The 23,243-nt window shown below is 42.4% G+C and overlaps 1 protein-coding gene across 2 annotated transcripts in view; it reads right to left on the minus strand.

The window, feature by feature from the left end:
• The window catches only part of LOC122530637 (ankyrin repeat and SAM domain-containing protein 1A-like), a 105,116-nt gene that overhangs the window by 61,222 nt on the left and 20,651 nt on the right, over positions 1-23,243 (minus strand). For both annotated transcript variants that reach the window (XR_006307062.1, XM_043657759.1), the window contains exons 6-9: positions 15,029-15,255; positions 13,503-13,719; positions 9,484-9,760; positions 7,033-7,716 (exon numbers count right to left, since the gene is read on the minus strand). Coding sequence is in view for 1 of the 2 variants with exons in the window: in XM_043657759.1 (XP_043513694.1) it covers positions 7,033-7,716; positions 9,484-9,760; positions 13,503-13,719; positions 15,029-15,255 (1,405 nt within the window). In the remaining variant the exon portion in view is untranslated. The remainder of the gene's footprint in view (positions 1-7,032; positions 7,717-9,483; positions 9,761-13,502; positions 13,720-15,028; positions 15,256-23,243) is intronic.

Consider the following 23,243-nt stretch of genomic DNA (forward strand, 5'->3'; position numbering starts at 1 on the left):
AATCATCTTCCGAAAATTCTACAAGTCTGACAGAGTTAACTTTCAATAAATTAATAGTTACTTCTCAATAAAATTTCTACTAAAAAAAAAAAAAGCAAAGGCGATTTAATTTGTTTTAAATATCTGCATCGGAAACGTCGAACGGATTCAATTATACCTTATAATTGAGATTTAATGAAACACGCACCGAAAGTTAAACCGCCTACTACCATTGAAACGCGGTTGACAGATTTTATTTTCCTCAATTCTTTTTTTTCTCCATTTTGGAAGTGCGCCGCTTTTTCACCGGTAATACGCGCTCGAATTACCAAAAGAAAAAAAAAAAAACCCGGATTAGAAATGACGTTTCGCGCGATAACGTTTACAAGCGGCGCAGAAATTCATCTCCCAGCGCGTGGAAAACACGCTCGCGCAGAGCAAATAAAAAAAAAAAAAGAAAAAAAAAGACCCGGTTGCAATCCGATAAAAATCTATCCGAACGGATCACTTGATGCGATTATACACAATAAACTTTATAAAATATGAATCGGATAAATAAATCTCGCCGGGGATATATATACATATTTCTATCGATGCCGGCAATTTAAACCGTGACGCACGTGTAACCGGTTATTAAAATTTCGATTTCATCGAATCAAAAATATATCGTCGTCATTTGCCTCGGATCAACACATTGAATAAATGCTGAATGCGATCGTAATAATAAAAGTCATCGAGCTCGCGTGGTAACATTAACCGGGGAAAGGGGGGAGGGAGAAAGCTGCGGCCCGAATGAACATTTTTTTTCAAATGAAACATAGAGGAACTCTGTTTGACCTTTTCACCTTTTCATCCTCACTTGTACGTTCGATGGAGCGTTCATTTCCGTTTAAAATTCGAAAAACGACCTGACCGTCGAATAGAAACGTCGATAACACACGGTAAAACTCCGTTTACGTAAACTTGTTGCAGAATAAACATAATAATTGCGTACAATAGCAATAGAATCGGTCCACTGATTCTCCCCGAGCTGCAAGTAGCCAATAGTTTACTCAATCGGCAGCATTGGCTAATATATGGTTCGAGCACATGTATAAACGGAGAAATGTTTGTATTTATAGATATATTATTTTCCAAACATTTTACATTCCTTCGCTGTAAACACGCGGATGCGACGTGCGAAGCCGCGAGAGAGAAACCGCCGTTTCACCGTGAGGAAGACGCGCGCGATTCATCCATAAAGAAACTCTCAAAGGTGTGCTAGGCGTCTTTCTCAGCGAAATCTCACCGAGGAAGATCGTCGTTTTAACGCAATTAAAATTTGACGCCAGCAAAGCCGACAAACGGACAGACAGGCAAACAGACACGGGTGGTCGCGTCCTGCGGCGTGTACGAAACGCGTCGCTAGAAATTCGTAGATTTCTCCTTGCCGACGACGTCGTCGTCGACGTCGTCATCGTGATGGCGCGAGGAGAGAACGAGCGTTCGCGAGGAGAAGTCAGACAGGCATAGAGAAGCCGAGGGCTTCATTATTCAAAGGGTGTCGGCGTCTTGCATTCTGCCGCTCTGCTGGATCCGCGGAAGTTGACGGGTGTGAAGCAACCATCCGTGAGCAGTTCCTCCGCCTCCAGTCTCTTCGCCAAGCTTCAACCGCACCGCGTCACACGATTTCCTCTTTTCCACGATTCCTCCTCCACGACTCGCCTCGCGCCGCGATATCCTCCTTCCGGAACCGCCATTGATTCGCGCCGAGGGATCGCCGAACATTCGTTTCCGTGCTCGATCTCTCGCTCTTGATCCCTTTATCTCTATTTCTCTTGTTTTCTTCTTTCCCCTCTGTCTAGCGTCTTTATTTCTCACTGTCAGCGTGGGAAACTTGAACTCTTAAATACAGAATTTAACACAGTAGTGTTATCTATGATGGAGGATTGAGCGACGAATCTAATGGGGATCGATCAGTTGACAGAGAATTTGGAGCTTTCCGAGGATAGAACAGGGAAACTGAGGAACTCTCGGAAACGTCACGATTCTGAAAATTGGTATTCAACCGATACGAGTAAGTATATAAATTTCCTATTATTAGTCAGAAATTATATTGTGTTATAATACAGAGTGGGCCAGAAATCACTTCGGACTACTGAAAAAACAACACAAACATGCGAACGTTCTGATGGTCAACATTTTGAAAGGAATAATTTTACAAACGTAACGAAAAAACTACGTTTGAACTTGAATTCAATTTAAAATTAATAAAGCTAGTTCTTTCTTATATTTTGATGTTTTATTTAAAAAAAAAAAAATGGATGAGAAGAAACTTTTGGCCCATCTTGTACAATGTCAAAATCGTTACATTATATCACAAATATAATTATCATTATATTGTAAATTCATTATTACAAATGATTCGTTTCGTTGCAATTGTAAATTCGTTAAATATTCTTCAATTCTCTGTCGCGCGAGATTCGATTCGAGATACCGCCTGTTATATCTTTACTTTCGTGTCTTCTCTCGCTGGAGAAGAGAGGACCCGAAAAGTCGAAGGGAAAAGTTCAATCGCCGAGCAATTTTTGCCCTCCGCAGAGATTGATAATTAGAGCATGGGACCAAGTAAACACTGCAGCCGGCAGATCGTTTCCGCTTCCTGTATCAGCTGTGCACAGCTCAGCGAGAGGTACAACCTTTGCCGCTGTACCACGGTTCGAGGAGACGACTAAATTGTGCCGAAACATCGGCTGTGTCTCGTCCGGGTTGATGAGATTTACGAGCGTCAATCGAAATCGAGGTTGACTCGTTATCGCCGGTCGCGACCCCGTGACTTGCCAATTACCGTCCCGCTAGATTGCCAGAGATCTATACACACACACACACACATAGACACACACACATAGACATCCGGTTCAACGAAATTGCACGCTGTGCAACTTCGTTTCCCCTCCCCCGCGTGCGACGCAACCCTTCTTTCTTACCTTCTCACATCGAAATCGATATTTTCACGAACACTGTTCAGAAAGGACTTTATTTTCGCACTTCGTACATTCGTCGAGAAATATATTCTCTCGCAACACACACATATATACGATTATTTCTCCCATTGCTTTGAATCAACCCACTGTGGTTGACTGAATTCCTTTTCGCAATTATAAAATAGAAAATTTATGCAACGCGAAGTCAAATATCGACATGTAAGTACAGATTGGCAATGAATTCAGCGGCTTCGATTTTGTTACGACGAATACGTTTTGTAGTAACTTTTGAAGTAACAACGTAACGGCAGTTGACGTTAAACGTAAGTATACGTTGCATTTCGAACGTTTTATTCTTGGAATTTATTTATACACGTTATCAAGTGAACGATCTTTGTCCGAGTCAGAATCTAATTAAATTAAAGAATCTTCCGCTGATGCTTCTCATTCTTATTGCTCTTTTATTTTTATATGATTCTGTATTTATATTTTAGGTAGCTCTGCTATATAAAACTAAAAAGCAAAGGAAACTCAAGTATTGTCGCAAATACACTGAACTCGTCATAGCTCATTGCGACTTGAAAAAAATCACGAAGCCACGTTGTATGAAAGTAGTGAACAAAATGATTGTTGAAATGCAAACAGATAAGATGTTATCGACATACAAACTAAGAGCGCTTTTTCTTGTTTAACAAACACCGACAGAAGAGGAAATAATGACAACTGCACAAAATGGCTCCCGCAGACAACTTGTAAAAGCATTTACTTTGATATTTTAGATCGTTACCAAGAATGTTACTGCGAAGACGCATGTATATGCAACCTTGTGGAAAAAGAATTATTCAACAAAATGTTACACGAGCTTACAACAGAGGGTAAACATCGTGATACTAAATTCCAAAATCCAAATATTGATAGATTACAACAATTCGATTCTAGATTGTAGACGATGCTAACCTGTACATATTTTGTATCTATTAATTATTAATACAAATCGACGATCTTTATTACGTACGTGGAATGCCTGCAAAGTTGAGAATGCGAGACAAACGTTTATCCTTCCTCCTTCGTTTGGACGAAGTCCTAAACGCAATTTAGGAACTTGGGTTTCGACTCGACATTGCACAAACTCTCTCGAACCTTATAACTCAACGAAACCTTGGCCAAATACATCTACGCTCGCTGATATAACTGATTACTGGTCCGAGTGTTGCTCGAATCGGTCCACGGAACGATGCTGGGGCGTCTGTAAATACGCGACAGAGAGAGAAAGAGAAAGAGAAAGAGAAAGAGAGAGAGAGAGAGAGAGAGAGAGAGAGAGAGAGAGAGAGAGAGAGAGAGAGGCCGAAATCTGGCAAAAAGCATACGCGCGACATCATACCCGGTATCCGTGAAGATCCCGAGGCACTAACTACACGATCCCCCTGAAGCGGAGGCAACCGTACAAGCCGGCAGCCAAAGCGTCTTGCCTTCATCCGGCTCCTCTCGCTGAAGGATATACATACGTACGTATATTCACTGTACGATATCTCGTGAAGCGTGTATAACCGCTGAAAGACACGGATTGCCAGCGCGTATAGCAGCCAGAAACGGAAAGGAAGTATGTAGCGAGAAAGGACGAGCGTGTAGCATGATGGCGAGAGAGCGAGTCGAAGCGAGAGTGTCGAAGAAGGACGCGAGGAAACAGATAGTTGGTAAAGACGTCGCGCGTTTCTGGCGAAGAGAAGACGCGTGTGTCCCACACACACACGCGCATACACATAGTGAGAAAGAGAGAGATGCGGAGAGGTTCGAATCACGAGAGACGGTGGTGCACCTGTGGAGAGGGCAACAGATAGAAACGAGGAGAAATAGAGGGAGAAATAGAAGGCTCGCGACGCCGTATGTGTGTATGTTATACGTGGATATATCCGAGCGAACGTAGTCAGTCTCACAGCAGAATGATCACAGGATGACGGCGGCAAACGGCGGGAAACGAGCGATACAGAGTGAGAGAGATAGAGAGAGAGAGAGAGAGAGCTCGGCCTCCTTGCAAATCGCATCACAGATCAAACACGGCTTGTATATTAAACGTAACCTGCTAAGGCGTCCTGGCAACCGCTTATCTACTGTCCATTCTGCCGAGGGCCGAGTCTCGATCACGAGGGCAGCTACTCGATGATACTTTCGACGACGCTCTTCCAACCAGCGACGCGATACCCTCGATCAGAATCTCGACAAACGACGAGCGATCCTCGTCGTTCGAGGCGCTACACCGTTTTCGCGGTAGGAGCATTCCGGACCAGTACTTTCGCGACCAGACGCGCGTTAGCTACCTTTGACATCACGACACACACGACGTTACACACAAGCGCGCGTCAGCGCCGAGACGCAGTCAAGGATGGAAAATTGAACGCCCGCGAACGCACGACTCAGCGAAGCACACCGTGCGACGAATCGCGAACACGCTCGCGCCGAGTCAACCGCTCAACGTCTATCAGAGAGACCGGGAGACTGCGATTTGCAAGCGATTCCAAGAGATAAGCGTATCGTTCTCGAGGCAAAGGTTCGAAGGGGTGACATTTTTCAGAGTCAAGCTGCGAGTCGATGGTTCGGAATAGGGTTCTTGGATTCGAATGGAACCAAAGTTTATTACATGAAGCGTCCTTTAATCCTTTGACTGACTAACTTGACAATTACTGATCTACAACATGGAATTTATCGTTGTAATTTATCTAACATAACAATTATAAATAACTGAATGTCGGCAACTGTTTCAATGTTCGCGTGTTTTTATCAATACTGATCAGTCTCAATTTCGCTGTCCCCGCACCGCGAATTGTTTATTTTAATATTTATCTTAGTTTATGATCAGTTCGTTATTTTCCTAAATAATACAATGTACCTAGAAGAGAAAACGAGTAAATGTGATAAGTAATAGCGAAGATAGCCAGTCGCAACGATTGACATGTGAATATCGATGTGAGAATATGTCGCAGTCAAAGGACCAAAGAGTTTTTTTACGGTTAATTTCAAGAAAATTAATGTTTGACATTGATCCCGAAATCGTGCCTGCGAAAACCTGCAGATTGAAATGAATGACCATTGCCTCGGAAATTACCTCTCCCAAAATTCGCGTTAGCCAAGTACCATACACAAAACTAGAAAGAAGCCACCCACAAACTCGGAACATGTTACAGAAGAAGCTTGCTTCATCCCGATTCTAAACTCCTTTCCAATTCTGCAGCACACGAGTGTAAATTCCCCGAGTGTGAAGCTTGAAACTTGAACCGACAAAGAATGACCATTTCCTCAGAAATTACCTCTCCCAAGATTCGCGCGTTAGCACGTACCATGCACAAAACTAAGAAGAAGCCACCAACTCGGAACATGTTGCACAAAAAGCTTGCTTTCCAAACACCGAAAACACCTTTCCAATTCTGCAGTAAACAGGTGTAAGCGGGTAGATTCCCCGAGTGTGAAGCTTGAAACTTAGACCGACAAAGAATGACCATTGCCTCAGAAAATACCATACACAAAACTAAAAGGAAACCACCAACATCTCAGAATATGTTACAGAAGAAGCTTGCTTGTTTCTTCCCGATTTTAACCCTCGTGTAGCCGGCACCGGGTCACCAGAACTTGATGCTATACATGTACAGGCAATGATAATAAATATGGTACCAAATGTGCCAAATGTTAACGATTTATTATGCAAAGAACATGCAATAAAAAACACAATAACGTTGTACGTACGTAGTGCACATAAATAAAAAACATGTTTATAAAATTTTACATTTTTTTAAAAACAAACTCCTCTCCCTCTTCATATTGTAAACATTATTACATCCTGTACTAAAAAAAAAAAGTTAGTTGCGCAAAGCAAGTATAGTAAAAATTCAGGTATGGGTCAAAAGTGATCCGGTGTCGGCTCGCCGCGTTGCTCATTTACGTCGGCTATTCAAGAGTTAAACATCTTTCCAATTCTAGCAGTAAACGAGCTGTAAGCTGACTACCCGAGTACGAAGCTTGAAACTTAAACAACTAGAAATTTCTTTATTTAGAACCACCGTACAGATCCGGAGATCCAGTGACCTGGAAAAACACTCACCTGACTCAAAGGACGAATCCTCTCGTGAATCGACTTCTCGGCCTGCATGGCGGAGGGTGGCGGATGATCAGGCGTCGGTGGCTGAGCATAGTGCGTGGGGCTGGTGGGCAGCATCATTTGTACTCGTTTCAGGCGCTTGTCGGTTGCCTCGCGGCCCTCCGGCGTCGGGTGCTCATCGACGGCGTCCCGCTTGTCGTCCAGAAGGCTCTCCTGGGAAGACTTGAGCGTGAGGAACGCGTTCGACACGAACGTCGGCTCCTGGACGAACGAGTCGGTCTCACTGCACGGCGACTTGTCCGCGCAGGGGCTGCTCTCCGGCTCGTAGCTCTCGAACGCGTGCCTACGTAACTTTCGCCGTGGATTCAGCGTCTTGATCGGCCTGTTCTCGTAGATGGAAGTGATGGCAACCGGTTCGACGTTCGACTCGCGCTTCTCCTCGCCGTCCGGCACGCGGGACTTCATCTCCACGTATTGGTCCACGCTCCTGGTCACGTGACGCAGTTGTTCGCGACGTTTCTGCAGCTGCTCCAGGTCGATGTGACTGCGGGCGCCGCTGCGCGCCATGAACAGATACTCGTAGTTGCTCGGGCCCAAAGTGCAGTCCGCCGACAGAGACATCTGGGTCTGTAGGTGCGTCGGCGAGACGGAGAGGTTGCGTCTCGGTGGCTTTTTCGGTGGCGTTGGCTGGAATAACATCAATTATTGCGCGCGCGCGCACACACACACATACACACACTTTCTCTCTTTTTCTCTCCCTTAATTTCTTAATACATTTCGCGAAAAATACGCGCCATAAAAGAAATAGATTTGAGAGGAATCTTGAAGAAAAGTCCATTTTATTTAAATGGATGAATAATAAAATCTAGAACATGGGTGTCCAACCTTTTAGATCTTCTGGGCCTCATTGGTTAACAAAAATTTGTCACGGGCCGCGCATATATATTTTCTTTCTTGTCAGTTCAACGAAGACATTAAAACAATTTTTATAGTGAAACGATACATTGATTAGGAAAATATATATGTATTAATTAAAAAAATATGGAAATTTTTAACGACGACAATGAGCTTGTTTTTTTTAGGCACCAGTTCATCAATATCTAGGTTTGATAGTGGCAATACACGAAGAATATTTTTAGAATGTTTGTCCAAAATTTTCGTTCTTATTTTATGTAAAAAAAATCTATTCGCAAATATAAGTACTCCCCCCCCCCCCAAAAAAAAAACGTTATGAGCAGCACATGTTCGTGAAATACTGAATATTTTTCTTTAGGCAGGTATAGTTTATAAAAGTCTAATAAAGCTTGGATAAATTTTTCCTCGAGTTGTACATCTATAATTATAGGTAATTGGTCACTCTAACAATAAGTTTCAAAATTATTCCTGGTTAAAATTATTCAAATAATAAAATTCTTATTCAATTGTTCCAATTTTGGTGGGTTGGACACACCTGATCTAGAAAATAGAAAATAGAACAGCAAGAACTCGTACACTTGTGTACACTTTAATTGAAAAGGATCGACACTTGGACAACATATTCGATACATCGTCAACGGAAAATATGGAAATAAAAAACACGGTGTCAATTAAGGATTGAGGTTAACAACGATGAAAATGGATACCCTCCTTCCAGATAAAAGAAAGACAGTTCAGTGTTAATGAAGTCTGGATAATAACAATCGTTCGGATATCTTTCGACGATAATATTCGATCGGCATTTTCTTTTCTTTTTTTTCTTTTTTTTTTTTTTTTCACGAGACAGCCTCGTTCGAAGGGAAAACGTAGCCAGCGTCAAGCTGTCGGGCCAATTAACTCGCGATCAATTTGTCCACGTTAACGAACTGTAAGGCGCAGAGATGATTCATTGCTGGGTTACACGGTACGCTTGTCCGCGATGTAAAAAAGGAGTCAATCTCGAACAAGTGGAAGAAAAAAGAAAAAAACGGAGAAGAAGGACGCTTGAGAAAAAACAATTCATCGTACAAATTGAAACTCTGGTAACAACATGGAGATATTGGAGATTTAAAAAAAAAAAAAAGGCGGAAAAAGAAAGAGAGAAGGTCGGTATTAAACTTGTAAATTTCAAGTATTATACAACAATGTGAATACAAAATTAACATATTACTTTTCATAATTTTTTTATACAGAGTACAAGTCGGCCAGACTTTGATATCACATTCTGCTTCTGTAAGGACTATCGACTATATTTTAATTTAATCACCGAAACTACCAAACAATGTCGAACAATTGAACGTCGTCTACATCTACTCTGTACAAAATCGTCAGGTAAATTACATTATCAAAACCATAATTACCGGAGACACGACGAAACGGATCAATTAGAAGAGCGAAAGATTTCGCTTCTCGCGACCTCGTGCAACCCCTTCTTCACCTTCGTCAGGGACGAGATCTCGAGGTGAAACGGGGAGAAGAACGAAAGGGGGATATTCTTACCGAGACTTTACTGTTGGAGGCGGGGCTATGGAGAGAGCTGGACAACGGTGCCATTGGCAAGTAAATCCCGGCGGCGCTGGAATCGTTGGGCAAACAACGCCGGTCCCGTGGGCTCGGTCCACCGACGCTCGAGGACGAGGAAACGCTCAATTGATCCGACTCCCTGCCACCACCGTATCCCGTGGGTAATGTCAAGGACAGATCCTCCGACACGAAGCTACCCTCCATTGTTCCACGAGGTACCGGTGGCGTTTGGTACAGTCCGTTGTCGGAACCCCTGCGCAACCAAACTCAACGTCTCAACGGGACCCAATTCTCCATTAGCTTGGAATCTTGTTGATGGTTTACTTTTTCCAACAAGATTCTCTATTTTTTTTTTTTTTTCTGTTTTACTTTTTTTCATCCGATCGGTGTTTCTCTCGGTCGTGTGTGTGTGTGATAAAAATTAAAAAGATTAGGTTGAACTACTTTCATGCAGTAGCGCTTTGGACCGACTGTGCGACGTACGAAGATTTTCTAAGCAAATATTAGCGCTTAGATTTTTACCAATTTTGCATTACTTGGAGATTATTTGTCTTTAACCTCTTGCGCTAAAAGATCGACGACAACTTTTCGTCCCAAATTGCAACATTTTCTCAGTTTCAAATATATAAAACAAATGATGAGTTTATCACTTCTTAATAATTTCTATTCTAGCGATGCCGGCGAGTTCGAAAAGAAAGCGACGAATTATCGTATACGGTTCGGTCACTCGTTACGGTCCGCGAACCAGTTGCCAGCGCAAGGGGTTAAAGAACACGAATTTTCACCAATAGCCTACGATTACGATATTCGTATCAAACTTTTGCAAGATTCACCTCCTCTTCACGCGTCGCAAATATCGCAGCGGAATTACAAAAAACGCAACAGGTTGCACGGTGTCGTGAAATTCGACGTACGTGGGAAAAAATTTGGACGGACGATCGAGAACGGAGAAATCGAAAGCGCTAGAGCATCACTGTGCCGGAGAACAGTTTTGCATGTGGTGTGTTACCGTGTGGTGTCGGGCTGTGCAAGTGGTACACTGTCGGCGGTAGTGTTTTGTGGTTTGTCGTCGGGAGTTTGATCGGAACTTTCGAGAGTATTTATCGAGTTGAGAGTGTCGGACATGGACATAAAGACGCTGTCGAAGACGGAGCTGGGGTCGGAGTCCTCAGTCAGCTGGAGGCTCCTCCGTACTCCGTTCACCGGTCCCCCATTCGGCTCGTCTTCGCTGAAATTCCCAATCCAATCCGATATCGGTGAGGTTTGGAACGCGATTCGCAACAGCGTGTCGGCTATCGCGGCATATGTAAAAAAAAGCAGGGCAGCGCAACCAAGCGAACGCAAACCAGTAGAACAGCCAGTAGTTTGCTAGTACATTTTCTCAGAAGTTCTTGTCAATGGTTGTAAATTATCGTCGCAATCACGTCGCACTGAACTGATCTGCTCAGATATCTTTCCAATTGTCAGCTTGCGTTTCTCTTTTAAAATTTGTACGAAAACTACAAATATTCTTTTCGACGATCATCCACGAAACCTCAACGATCACGAGGATTACGGTGCTCGACGATTAAGCAATTGGCAGACGCGAAAAGACGCGGAGAGACAGAAGATGGAAGGCCAGAGCTCGTTCATCGGTCAAGCTAACGAGTGGCGGACGGTTCTTCCGAGTGTCATCGTCCGTTGCTCTCGACAATGCGTAAGTTGAAGCGGAGACGTCCGCGGCCGTGAGTGGCGACTTTTTAATGAGGCCACGTAGACGGAGGTAAGCGGAGAAACGGACGGACGGATGGACGAAAAGAGAAAAGCACGGAGGACGACGGTGGAGCACGGCTAGGCAGAACAGGGGAGTGGGGAGCGAAAGGTGGCATGGGAGGCAGGGTAGACAGGCTGGCGGAAACAAGCAAAAGCAGAAAGGTGAATGAGGAGCCGGCGAACCGCGGCTGCAGGCCGTGCCCATAGGACGAGGGAGAGAGCAATGGTTATTAGTTTTATGCTGAGACGGGCTAACATTTACATTGTTTAACGTGATGGATTCATCTCGAGGCGGTCGAGCCACGGCTACCGACGTCAAACATTGACGGTGCGGAGGTGCGGAAACCTCTGGTACCTCTGCTCTGCCTCGTTTCCCTCTTCCCTCTCTCGTTCCGACGTTTCTCTCTCTCTCTCTCTTTTTTCTTCTTCCTTCCGTCCTTCTCTGCCAGTAGCACCAAACGGTAGAGAGAGAGAGAGAGAGAGAGAGAGAGAGAGAGAGAGAGAGAGAGAGAGAGAGAGAGAGAGAGAGAGAGAGAGTACCAATGGGGGGAGGTGATATGGCGGGGGGTGACCCAGGGGTGAACGAGGCGGTCAGACCCACCATCGCCTGCCTACATCAGGAAAATTAAACCAAGCCAAGCGGTGCTTAACGCGCTGGGGCTACACGCGGCCGCGCCACCTCCTCCAACCTCTTCTCCTCCACCTCCTCTACTTTCAGCTTCCCTTTTCGGTCCGAGAACCTTTCCTCCTCCTCCTCCTCCTCCTCCTCCCCCTCGACTACCCTCGCAGCAGCCTAACCCTTTCCCTCTGGCTGCTGGCGTGGCTGCGCTCCTGCGTGGGTGCAACCAGCATCGGCTGGTACTAAAAACGGTATCAGCGACGCCGCTAAACCATCATCCGAGCACTCGCCGGCTCACTCACTACTCGGCTCGCCACTCTCCTCGCGTTCATTCACTTCGCGGTGCCCGTGCGGCCGCAGGTCCGCGTCTATGCTTTTGTTTACCCGGCATCTCCTATATTAAAACAACCACGGGTTATGCGCCCGTCTATACTATATATCCGCTCTTTCTAGAAAATATTACCGGCGCCACCCACCCCACCCCACCCCACCCCTCTTGTCCGATGCACCGACGCGATGTTCTTTTCTCTCGCGTCGACCAAGATGACGCCGGGTGAGCACAAATACTCGGGGAATAGGTAGAGGCTCGTTCGCTAGAATTGTTCTTCTCCTCTGGTTCTTTTTTTTTTTTTCTTTTATTTTTTCCTCCCCCGCCTCCACCTCCGGGGGTTTGTTCGTCGGTTCGTTTCTTTTCTTCCCTGGGCATTTTTTCTCTCCACCTCGCCCACCTCCCTCCCCGTGGTCGCGAGAGAGGAGATCGTTGCACGGAACGCAAAATGCGAATGGCACGTATCGATGCGTTCTCGTCGGAGGGACGGACATGCGACGATCGAAAGCAGCCGCTGTGTTTTGCATCCGAGTGGAACCGAGCTTGCTTGGTTATTGTTGCTACTTTCTCTCTCTCTCTCTTTCTCTCTTTCTCTCTCTCTATCACTGATGTGAACACTCAAGAGGTTGCTTGAACTTTTTTTTTATTACCTTCGTATTTTAATTGTAGTAAATATTAATCGTGGTCGATTTATAGCGGAGGAAGTTTCAACTCCAGAGTGTTACATTATAGTTTGTGGTACTTGGAGCGTGAAAAATATCTGTCTGCCTACGTCCTTCATGGTACCTTCATGGAAGTACATAATATCTTCTTTTCACAGTACTTTGTCTGTTTTCCTCAAAAATCGCCATTTACCTTAACGTCCAAATATTTATTAGATAATAAAATATCCAACTCTACTATGAAAAGTGGTATTTATAGAGGGAGTCTCGGTTCGAGTGTCACTTTATAGTCTCTACTACTTGGAGCGTGGAAAAATCTGTCTGCCTATGTTGATACCTTCTTCTCACTCTATATCAAATAATAAAATATCCAACTCCACGCTATTTGCCAAGCATTTTGTAAATTTTATCATACATACTCCCAATTTCTCTTTCACAATAAAGGAGACTGATTCTTGCACTGATAACGCTTATCAGGTAGCTGCGAGCACAGGCGCAGAGTGGCAACGAAATTTTGAGAAACGATCGGCAGAAGGGCAAAAAAAAAAAAAAAAAAAAAAGAAGGAACACCGAAAGCGAGCCAGTGTGAAAAAAAAAAAAAAGAAAAAGAGGGAAGAAAAGGTTGGATACTCACAAAGACACAACGGAAGTGCCGGAAACGCGGCGATCGTCGTCTCGAGGTTTGTGGTAGAATTGCCATTGAGTGGGCGACGTGCCTTCGACCGAAGAAAGATCATCCCCTGGACGAACATTCTCGTAAGGGCTGCCCAGTGAATCGTTCCCCTGCACCGGGATCGGTGGCAAGTTCTCGCTGTCCGCGTCGCTCTCCACGCCGGAGGAAGACCTGTGCCCTGTTTGCAAAATTTCGTTCGTCAATCTTACTACATATTTAACGCGACAGTGTTAAATTCTTTGCCCCTTTAATTAATTAAACTCTTCGTCCATTTAATCAATTAGGGGGGGAAAAACCTATCAACGCTTTATCTACGGATGGCGCCATTTGGGATCAAATTGAATATACTGTAGTTTTTGTAAAGTCCCATTATATATAGAAAGTTGTTTTAATGCCTGTCATACTAAACAAAATTATTGATTTCTCAATATTAAATTTGTAATTTTATAAACTAAATTTTTATTTCTGCGATTATATTGTGAAATATATATATGTTTCGTTTTTCATGAAGTTTGACTTTTCTGTAAAATTTAAATAAAATGTTTTATTCTTGTTAACTTCCAATAAAAAACGTTTATTTTTTTATTGAATAAAAGCATGTAATATTTTCTTCCCAGTTCTCAGCGATAGGAAATCAACCAGTCGATCAGGTATTCAGGAAAGGAAAAATGACGCATTTAGAAAAAATGGTAACGACAAAGTGACACGAACAAGCAACAGATACAACGACGACGAAAACGTAAATGTAAATGAAGCAACATCACGTTATATTACGTTTGAGAGTCACTAGAAAGATCAAGGTCAAAGTGTTGAACAATCTCGTATCTCGGCTACGTCAGAAATTATTAAACAGCATCGACGTTGACTCATTGTCCATTATCTCAACACGACGTAACAAAATAACGAATATGGCCGCGTGTCTTTGCGTCAAATGGACAAACGTGTATCCAACCCACGGTCCACTTGGTCCAATTCACCGTAATTCGTTCAACCTACATTTTATCCAACTGTCGTTTACCAATTTCGCTATCAACGCGCAATTAAGAACCATCTCGTATCGCTCTGACGCGTTGGCCAAACACACAGCGAATTTACCGTTTAACAAATAATGCACCGTCGATCAACGGTGCAAAATCAAACCGCGACCAGCCTCTCGCAGCAAACAGAGCAGTGTTTGAACCTTCGTCAGAATGGATCGTCGTTAACAAGATTTCACGTGCCATCGCGTTGAATCTTTTCAACGGGGAGGCTCGATCGCGCGAATATTCCAAAAATCTGCCATCGACGCAGAGTTATCGCTCTCTGCTTATAATCGACAGCAACGGGAAGAGATTCTTCTCTCTCTGTCTCTCTCTCTCTCTCTCTCTCTCTTTCTCTCTCTTTCGAGACGTGTCTCGTTAATTGCACAGCTCGTTTGCTCGTTTACCTCGGGACACGTCGCGTCACGAGGCGAGAGAAAAAAAACGAGCGTCGCGGCGGATACGCACTTTTTATCACCGCGGTGATGTCCTGAGTGACGTGTGGCGGGAACTGTCCCAGAAGATCGAGCACCGTGTTCTGCCGCGAGTCCCGGATGCCCAGGTCGACACCACGGTCCAGCAACGCTCGCACCACTTCCATCTTGCCGCACAGCGCCGCCTCGTGCATCGCCGTCCCGGCCGACGTCCTCGTGTTCACGTCCACGCCTGCAGCCAGCAACACCTCCACCACCGCTCTGAAATTTCCATTTAAGTTCTTCCGTTACTTTTTTTTTCTTTTTTTTTTTTTTTTAGCTTACCATCAGATAGATTTGTCGGTAGATTTGATCTTTAATTTGTTTTCCCTTGAACGACCGAAAAGCGTGAAAAAATGGACCGAAAATCAGGTTAATCAGGTAAAGACTAATTTCGCAATTTGAAACGATGCGTCCTGGCTTTTCACTTTTACTATGTATAGCAACAAGGTACGATTTGTATTTTTTTTTTCAGAGGGAAGAATGGCTCGGTCATGAGCTATTTACTTTCCGCAAACCTGTGTAAACGGATCGATCTGTTATCTATAAATAATCTACAAATAACGATGGATTTATAAATGGTCTATACATAATTTCTCGAGGAATTTCATCGATTTCATTAGTTCGATTATGATCTATTTCCTTTCGCGAACTTGTGTAGACGAATATTGTCTATATAAATGATTTACTTTAAATAATGATAAATATCTATAAATAATAATGTTCTATGAGCAATGTATAAATAATCCGCAAATAATTCCTCGAGGAATTTCATCCACCTCATCTTCCATCGATCAATCGATTAGTTCGATCTATTTCCTTTCGCGGACCTGTATAAACGAATCGATATGATTTATAAATAATGATAATCTATGAATAACCTATAAATGACGTACAAATAATTTCCCGAGGAATTTCATCGACCTTTCACCGATAAATCGATTAATTCGATCATGATCTATTTCCTTTCGCGAACCTGTGTAGACGTATATTGTCTATATAAATGATCTACTCTGAATAATGATAAATAATGGTGCTCTGTGAGCAATGTATAAGTGATCCACAAGTAATGATGATCTATGAATGATGAACCTATGAATGATTTAAGTACAAATAATTTCCCGAGGAATTTCATCGACGTTCCATCGATCAAGTAACGAATCCACGAACGCCCGTGCGTAAACGTCACTCCGTTGATACGGACGAGCCTCTCGGGCGGAACCTTCTCCAAAATTAACAAACCAAATTAGCGGAATCTATCCCGGAGTTCCGTTTCACCGCGCGTACATACGTCGACCGATCGAGGAACGAAGTCGAAGGGAGGATGGATCTCCGCCGCGACGAGAGGATCACCGACCCGTCAGCTGAAAGTGGACCCACGTTTCAATACGACAGCAACGGCGTGCAGCGTGCACCACGAAACCCAGATTTCGTTTTGTGCCTGTCGGCTGGTGTGCACCGACTGCAGTGACCGCAGCCATCCGTCGCATATAGGATTCGTGGCTGGGAATCGGATTCACGTGCACCTATGTTGTTATTACCGTGCCATAGGGGTATTTGTATACTGGCTTACCAAGAGCACCGATATTGAATCCGATAATAGACATTACTCCCAGTCCCCCCCCCCTCCCCCCTAACCCGGAATCCCTTCCCTCTCGTCCCTTCCACACAACCGAAATCTCTCTGGCTGCCTGTTTCTCTTTCTCTTGCCTGCACGCGTGCATGTACAAGTGGATGGACGCGCGCTGCTGCTGCTTGCTGCACCCTCTCGCTTTCGGTCCCGCTCCGGCGGCCTCTGTCTATCACCGCCCACGCAGATCCAACAGATATCCGCCAAATATCGCGGCGAGGGGCGCGTGAAACGCGTGCGTGAACGCAATCATCGCAGTGTGCACCCAGGGTACATAGACAGAGCCGAGAGTCTCGGCCGCGTGTGTACATTTTCGACGTGGCCGCGTACACACTACGCCGAAAACGAGCGTACACGATCGAGTTTCGCACACCAGTCTCGCGGATACCGTAGTTTCGCGCCTGTCCAAACAGTCAAAATGCCCGTACACACATCGGGGACACACACACGGCGCACACACCGGCGCACGCGCTGCTGTTTGACCGTTGAGATTGTCCATCGGAGACCGGGCAGATTTTCCAATCTAATCAGCGCGAGCGGGATCCGATCGAATCGCGTGAAACTTTATTCGTCACGATGGTGGCGCGGCGGCGACGAGTTTTAGTGGCCGAAGAGTTGATTCTTCGGGGGAATTCGTTCCGGCGAACGAATGGATTTTGTATTTTTTTAGACAGATTTCTAGTTTGTTGAAAGATGATTATGTTTTCTCCTGTTTTTTTTTTGCAGGTGCTGCTCCTTGTAAGCACTACTATTTGTATTTTGTTTATTTGGAAAATAAAGAGTGGCAAAGTAGACTTTGCACAGAAATTCAAAGGATGTTCCATGTCTGTTTATTCAATAATAAAATCCTTTCAAACTGGTTGGAACGGCTGAAGCAACTGACTTGACTAAGTAATCGTAGACATCAACTACAGACAATTAACTAGCAAGGTGGTCCCAAATTGATAGATTAACTAATTGATTAACACGAGACACTTTCATGTATATTTCCTTTCTATAAGATATTTACATTACTTAAAAATTGACATTAAAAGTGTCACTGTATCGTCTCGTTTTAATCGTTCCAAAATATTTTCAGCAGTAACCGCCGTAGCAATCGATGTGTTAACGATCACGGACTTGATTGTTTCTCATAAAAAATAATCTCAGTCAAATGATCCAAAAGACGAGAAAATTTTTTGAAACGCGAGCGTCAAACTTTCTCTTACACATGTATTTTTACAAGATAAAATATTTAATTTCTGTTATTGAATCAGATATTATTGAAAAGATACTACATCACACAGCGTGTCTTTTGTTTCATAAGACAATTTAATTATTTACATATTACTTAAAATTCATCGTAATTAATAGAACGCATCTCGCTTCCGAGTCGTTCCGAAATATTTTTAGCAGCGATCGTCGCAACAATCTCATTAAGAAATAAAGAAAAATCTCGATGAAATAACGCAAAGAGCGAGATAATTTTTTGAAACGCGAGGCGTCAAACTTTCACTTACACATGTATTTTTACAAGATAAAATATTTAATTTCTGTTATTGAATTAGATATTATTGAAAAGATATTACATCACAAAGCGTGTCTTTCGTTTCACAAGACAATTTAATAATTTACATTACTTAAAATTCATCGTAATCAATAGAACGCATCTCGCTTCCGAGTCGTTTCGAAATATTTTTAGCAGCGATCGTCGCAACAATCTCATTAAAAAATAAAGAAAAATCTCGATGAAATAACGCAAAGAGCGAGATAATTTTTTGAAACGCGAGGCGTCAAACTTTCACTTGTACATGTATTTTTACAAGATAAAATATTTAATTTCTGTTATTGAATCAGATATTATTGAAAAGATATTACATCACAAAGCGTGTCTTTCGTTTTACAAGACAATTTAATAATTTACATTACTTAAAATTCATCGTAATCAATAGAACGCATCTCGCATCCGAGTCGTTCCGAAATATTTTTAGCAGCGATTGTCGCAACAATCTCATAAAAAAAAAAAGAAAAATCCCGGTGAAGTAACGCAAAGAGCGAGACGGTTCTTTGAAACGCGAGCGTCAAAGGCGCGAAACGAAACGTTTGTCCAACTGCAGGCTGAAACGTCACGCGCGCGTAATGACGGCCGATGGCCGGTTCTAGCCACGCGAAGCCACGCATACGTGACAACGTTAAAATGTTAAACAGCGAAACGCACGGGAACACGGTGTCGTCTCTCGTTGACAGACGAGTGCCGTGGCGGCACTTGGAGTGCGTGGATAGTCGCACGCGTGTATACAAGCGCGTACACATTCGCGGGGCGGCTCGCTGCGAAACTGTGAACCGCGGCGCGAGCTGCGAGCGCGTGCCCCACGCATGCACTGTGTACATTATTCGCGTGTTTTGTTTGCCACGCGGCCCGTGTTCCACCGTGGCGAGAGAGCTGAATGTCGGGTGTGCCACGTGCGAACGACGAATATTGCTTGGTTTTGGTAAACTGTTTGCGTGAATGAGGGGTTCGCGGCCAACCTTTCCAATATATATATATATACAGGGTGTCCTGTTTTAATCTGTAAATGCAATTATCTCCGAGACCATTTGAAAAACGTCTCGAATGCATCTTCTACTATTTTGGTAATCGCTTGCAATTAGTTTGTCGCATCACCGGATAGACGCGTGTAGATATTATATATATATTATATATAAACTATAACATCTAATATTCTATTATTTATATATTTAGCGTGCTATTCAATTTTATTTTATAAAATTAAAAATTTGTAACTTTTATAACTATGACTTAATTAATAAGAGTATAAAATTAAAGGTCAATTAATACGAATCAGTTCCTTTTATGATCATATTTCTATGTTATATTTCACGTGTTTTTTATAACTGTGATATAAATAGGATATAAAAATTTACTAAAAGAAAAACACAGAACAAATGAAAACCCTTATAGAGGAAATATCTTAAAAAATTTGCAAGCTAAGACGATGAACAAAGATAATGAAGATCATTATTGTTTTTCTTTAAAACAAGATCCTACTGTTTTCCTTCTTAACTATGTAATTTCTTTTTTGACGTCAATCGATGCAGGCCATTTTCTGTAGAAAAGTATTAACTTAGAGAGTTTGACTAAGTATAAACTAACCAAACCGAACGTAACATAAGTTAATCTATATACATTGCTAAAGCTATTAGTTTAAGAGATACTTTAATTTTATAAAGTCTATCGTACGAAAGACGACGAAGAATAAGCGTAGTATTCTCGTGTTCACTGTTCTTGTCTTTTATGCATAGATTAGATAAGAAATATCTCCAACATTAATAGGTTTTAGACGTAGATAATTTAATACTTTTTTTGTAGAGAATGATCGATGCAAAAAGAAATTGCACAATTATACTATACAAAATAGTAGTGATCTTTGTATCTTCTACACGTGTCTATCTATAGACAAACTAAGTGTGCCAAATTACTGAAAAACTTTTGAAAAAAAAAGAAAAAAATGCATTTGAGACATTTTTTAAATGACGAATAGTTGTAGAGTATTTTTAAAATAGTTTTCGTTTGCTCCTTCTTTATACGTATTTGGACATATTGGAAAATATGGACGTTTACAATGGCAGACGGAGCAAATTTAAGAGACAAATGGAATTTCGTAAAATGGAAGAGCAACGTTTGTGATATTCCGAGACATAGTAGGTATTTATTCATTGCTTTTGTCAAATATAATTCTATTTCCCACAGAAATGCAGATAGAGAAAACTTAATAGACAAATACGAGCCAAGATGTAATTTTATAAAATGGAATTATATTTAGTAAGAATAATGGTACTGGATCTCTAAGAATCTAATAAAGTTTGCTTACGAGATAAAATGGAATTATATTTAATAAGAGAAATGGTGGTGAATCATTAATAATTCACTAAATATTACATTTTTTTACTATCACAGTAATAGTATTCGCTATTTCTACTGAAACGTAGTATTTTGCATTTACTCACTGCTCTTGTCAAACGTAATTTTGTTTCTTACCAAAATACAAATAGAAAAAATAAAAGTTTATAATGAAAGTATTGATAGAAATTTTAATCATTAATTACCTGCCAAAGAATCGATACAATATTTTCCATAAATTGATTATATATAATGGACTGATCATATATAATCGGGTAGAAATGTTTCACATAATCTACAAAATCAATCAAAATGAATCTAGTTCATTTCCAATCTCTTCGTTTCTAATACCAAAATTCAATCAAGTAAACTCGACTCAATTGTAAGTACTATCTTTACAATAGTACAAAAGTCACTTTCTACTAAAATAAATCCATAATTTGAAATGAAAAAATTAACAAAATCAGTTTTTTCTTACATTTTGATATTTTTATTAAAAAAAATAGGTGGGAAGAAACTTTTGGCCCACCCTCTATCTTCAAGCACACGTCCAATAAAGTTCGATCACACTCGGTCTATAGATACATAGACAGATATTTCGGTTTCGATGTCGCCGATATCTGAGCAGGAGCCGCGGATAGTTCGAGGGGCACACAGATTGAGCGGTTTTCACACCAGAGTGTACAGGAGTGAAGAGGAGGAGGAAGAGGAGGAGGAGGAGGAGGGTGCGACAGAAAATGCATTCATCGGACTGTGTATCGCGCGACGCGATCGCATTATAAGCGGCTAGCGCCAGTTAAAGCGATTACCGGCTGCAAGGCTGCATAGAAAAACCGACGTTATACCCGATTACAATGTGACTGCCGTTTCGCGGCGATTCACGATCGCGGCCGGCGGAACCGATTTTCGATCGAGCACCGCGTGTCCCCGTACCCAGGCCCCGTTCCCAACGCCCGTCCAACAACGTCGATTATTTTAAAGGCTTACCAGCCGGATTATGCACGTGACGCCGCGATGTTAAATGAGAATGAATTGGCCGAGCAAAGCGTTAAATACTATTCCCTTCCCCTCCACCCTTCCGCTCCTCTGTTTTGCCCGTTTCGGGTGTCGCCAACCATCACCAACGATTCTTCTCGTCGTTTCAAAGAATGCGTCGTGCAACGCATCATTTTTGCAAGAAATTTCGCAGAGAAATAACTGTGTTCGTTGTACACGGAACTAGGTGAAAATTTGGAGCACTGTATTACCTCTTACTGCTTTCTACTGAATACTGCTACTACTTCCTGAAATAAATCTGTAATTCTTTTGTTATACGTTTGATAAAATTAGTTTTCTCTGTGTTTTGATGTTTCATAGAAAAAAAAATAGGTGGGAAGAAACTTTTGGCCCATCCTGCATGTTATTTTGAACGGAATATTTCTCGTAGATTTTTGCTGAGAAACAAAAATATAATTTCATTCCGAAAAGATAATGGAACATCGGTTGGCGATATTAATCTCGACGTGCTCGAAATTCCCGAGCAGAGTGTACGTATGTACGTGTATCGCGGTTTTACGACATTACTCTAGTTCCGCGTAATTTGTCGCGCGTTTAAAGCAATTATTTCACTCCGGATGCATTTTCAACCGCGCATATCAGAAATATGCAAATGTCCAGGGGGATATTAAAAAATAAAGGAACGTTTACACTTCGAATTTTTCCCTGTCATTTTTTCCCCCCCGTCTAGCCCGCCGTGTCAGCTTTACGCAAATATTTCCCCTCGATACCTCCACCAAACGTTATTTACGATTGCTTGGATATTTTAAATCAACGAACCGTTCACCGACAAACTGGAAATAATAAACCAGGTGCGTTGCGTCCAGCTCTTCGAAATATATAACCCGAGATATATCGCTAAAAAAAAAAGAAAAAAAAAAAAAAAAGAAAAAACAACTATATACAATGTATATAAAACTACATAGATATAACGTATATACATATGCAAGGTGAAATACATATACGCGGAAATAACCGGAGAGTTTGAAGAATTGCTTCGCGCCGAAATTCATTTTCATTATTTAATTGTACAACACCGGTGTAACCGATTATCCGGTTAATCTTGCATCATCCGATTGAACGGTCCGGTTAATCAAATAACGAAGGCTCGTGCTTACAATATCGTTTATTTAATTCAACAATTTTTGCCGCGCGATGCAACAATCGCCAATTATTTGTGTAAATGCTAGTAAATCGATCGGACCGCCGTGCACGGGAGGAGCTCTCTCTCGTTCGAATATTTCGGCGACTATTTTTCTCTTATAGCGGCCGCCATTGTTCACCATTGCGAGATATAACGCGAATCCCTGGGTCTCGTTCGCGGAACCACGTTTCACGCCGTCGTTCCCTGTCGTTTATTTTTGACGTCCCTCTCGCTCTCTCTCTTTCTCTCTCGAGCGCGCGCTCCAGTAAATCGTCGGCTGTCACACAATTTACGTTTTCGAAATTCACGCTTTGTCAAAAATACCTGTCCCGCGTGTACCCTCTCCGAAATTTACCCCGGAAATACCAACGTATGGAGCTGCAAAGCGAGAGAGAGAGAAAGAATAATGGTATTTACGGAAAATTGATTGCGCAAGGGGACATTTGATGTCGTTTTCTGCTTATTAAAATACGGTCTTTTTTTTACATTTCTCTAAATGTACTCCCATTTGTTTTTTTTTT

This window comes from Frieseomelitta varia, unplaced genomic scaffold (genome assembly GCF_011392965.1).
Source record: "Frieseomelitta varia isolate USP_RPSP 00005682 unplaced genomic scaffold, Fvar_1.2 scaffold_35, whole genome shotgun sequence".
NCBI lineage: Eukaryota > Metazoa > Arthropoda > Insecta > Hymenoptera > Apidae > Frieseomelitta > Frieseomelitta varia.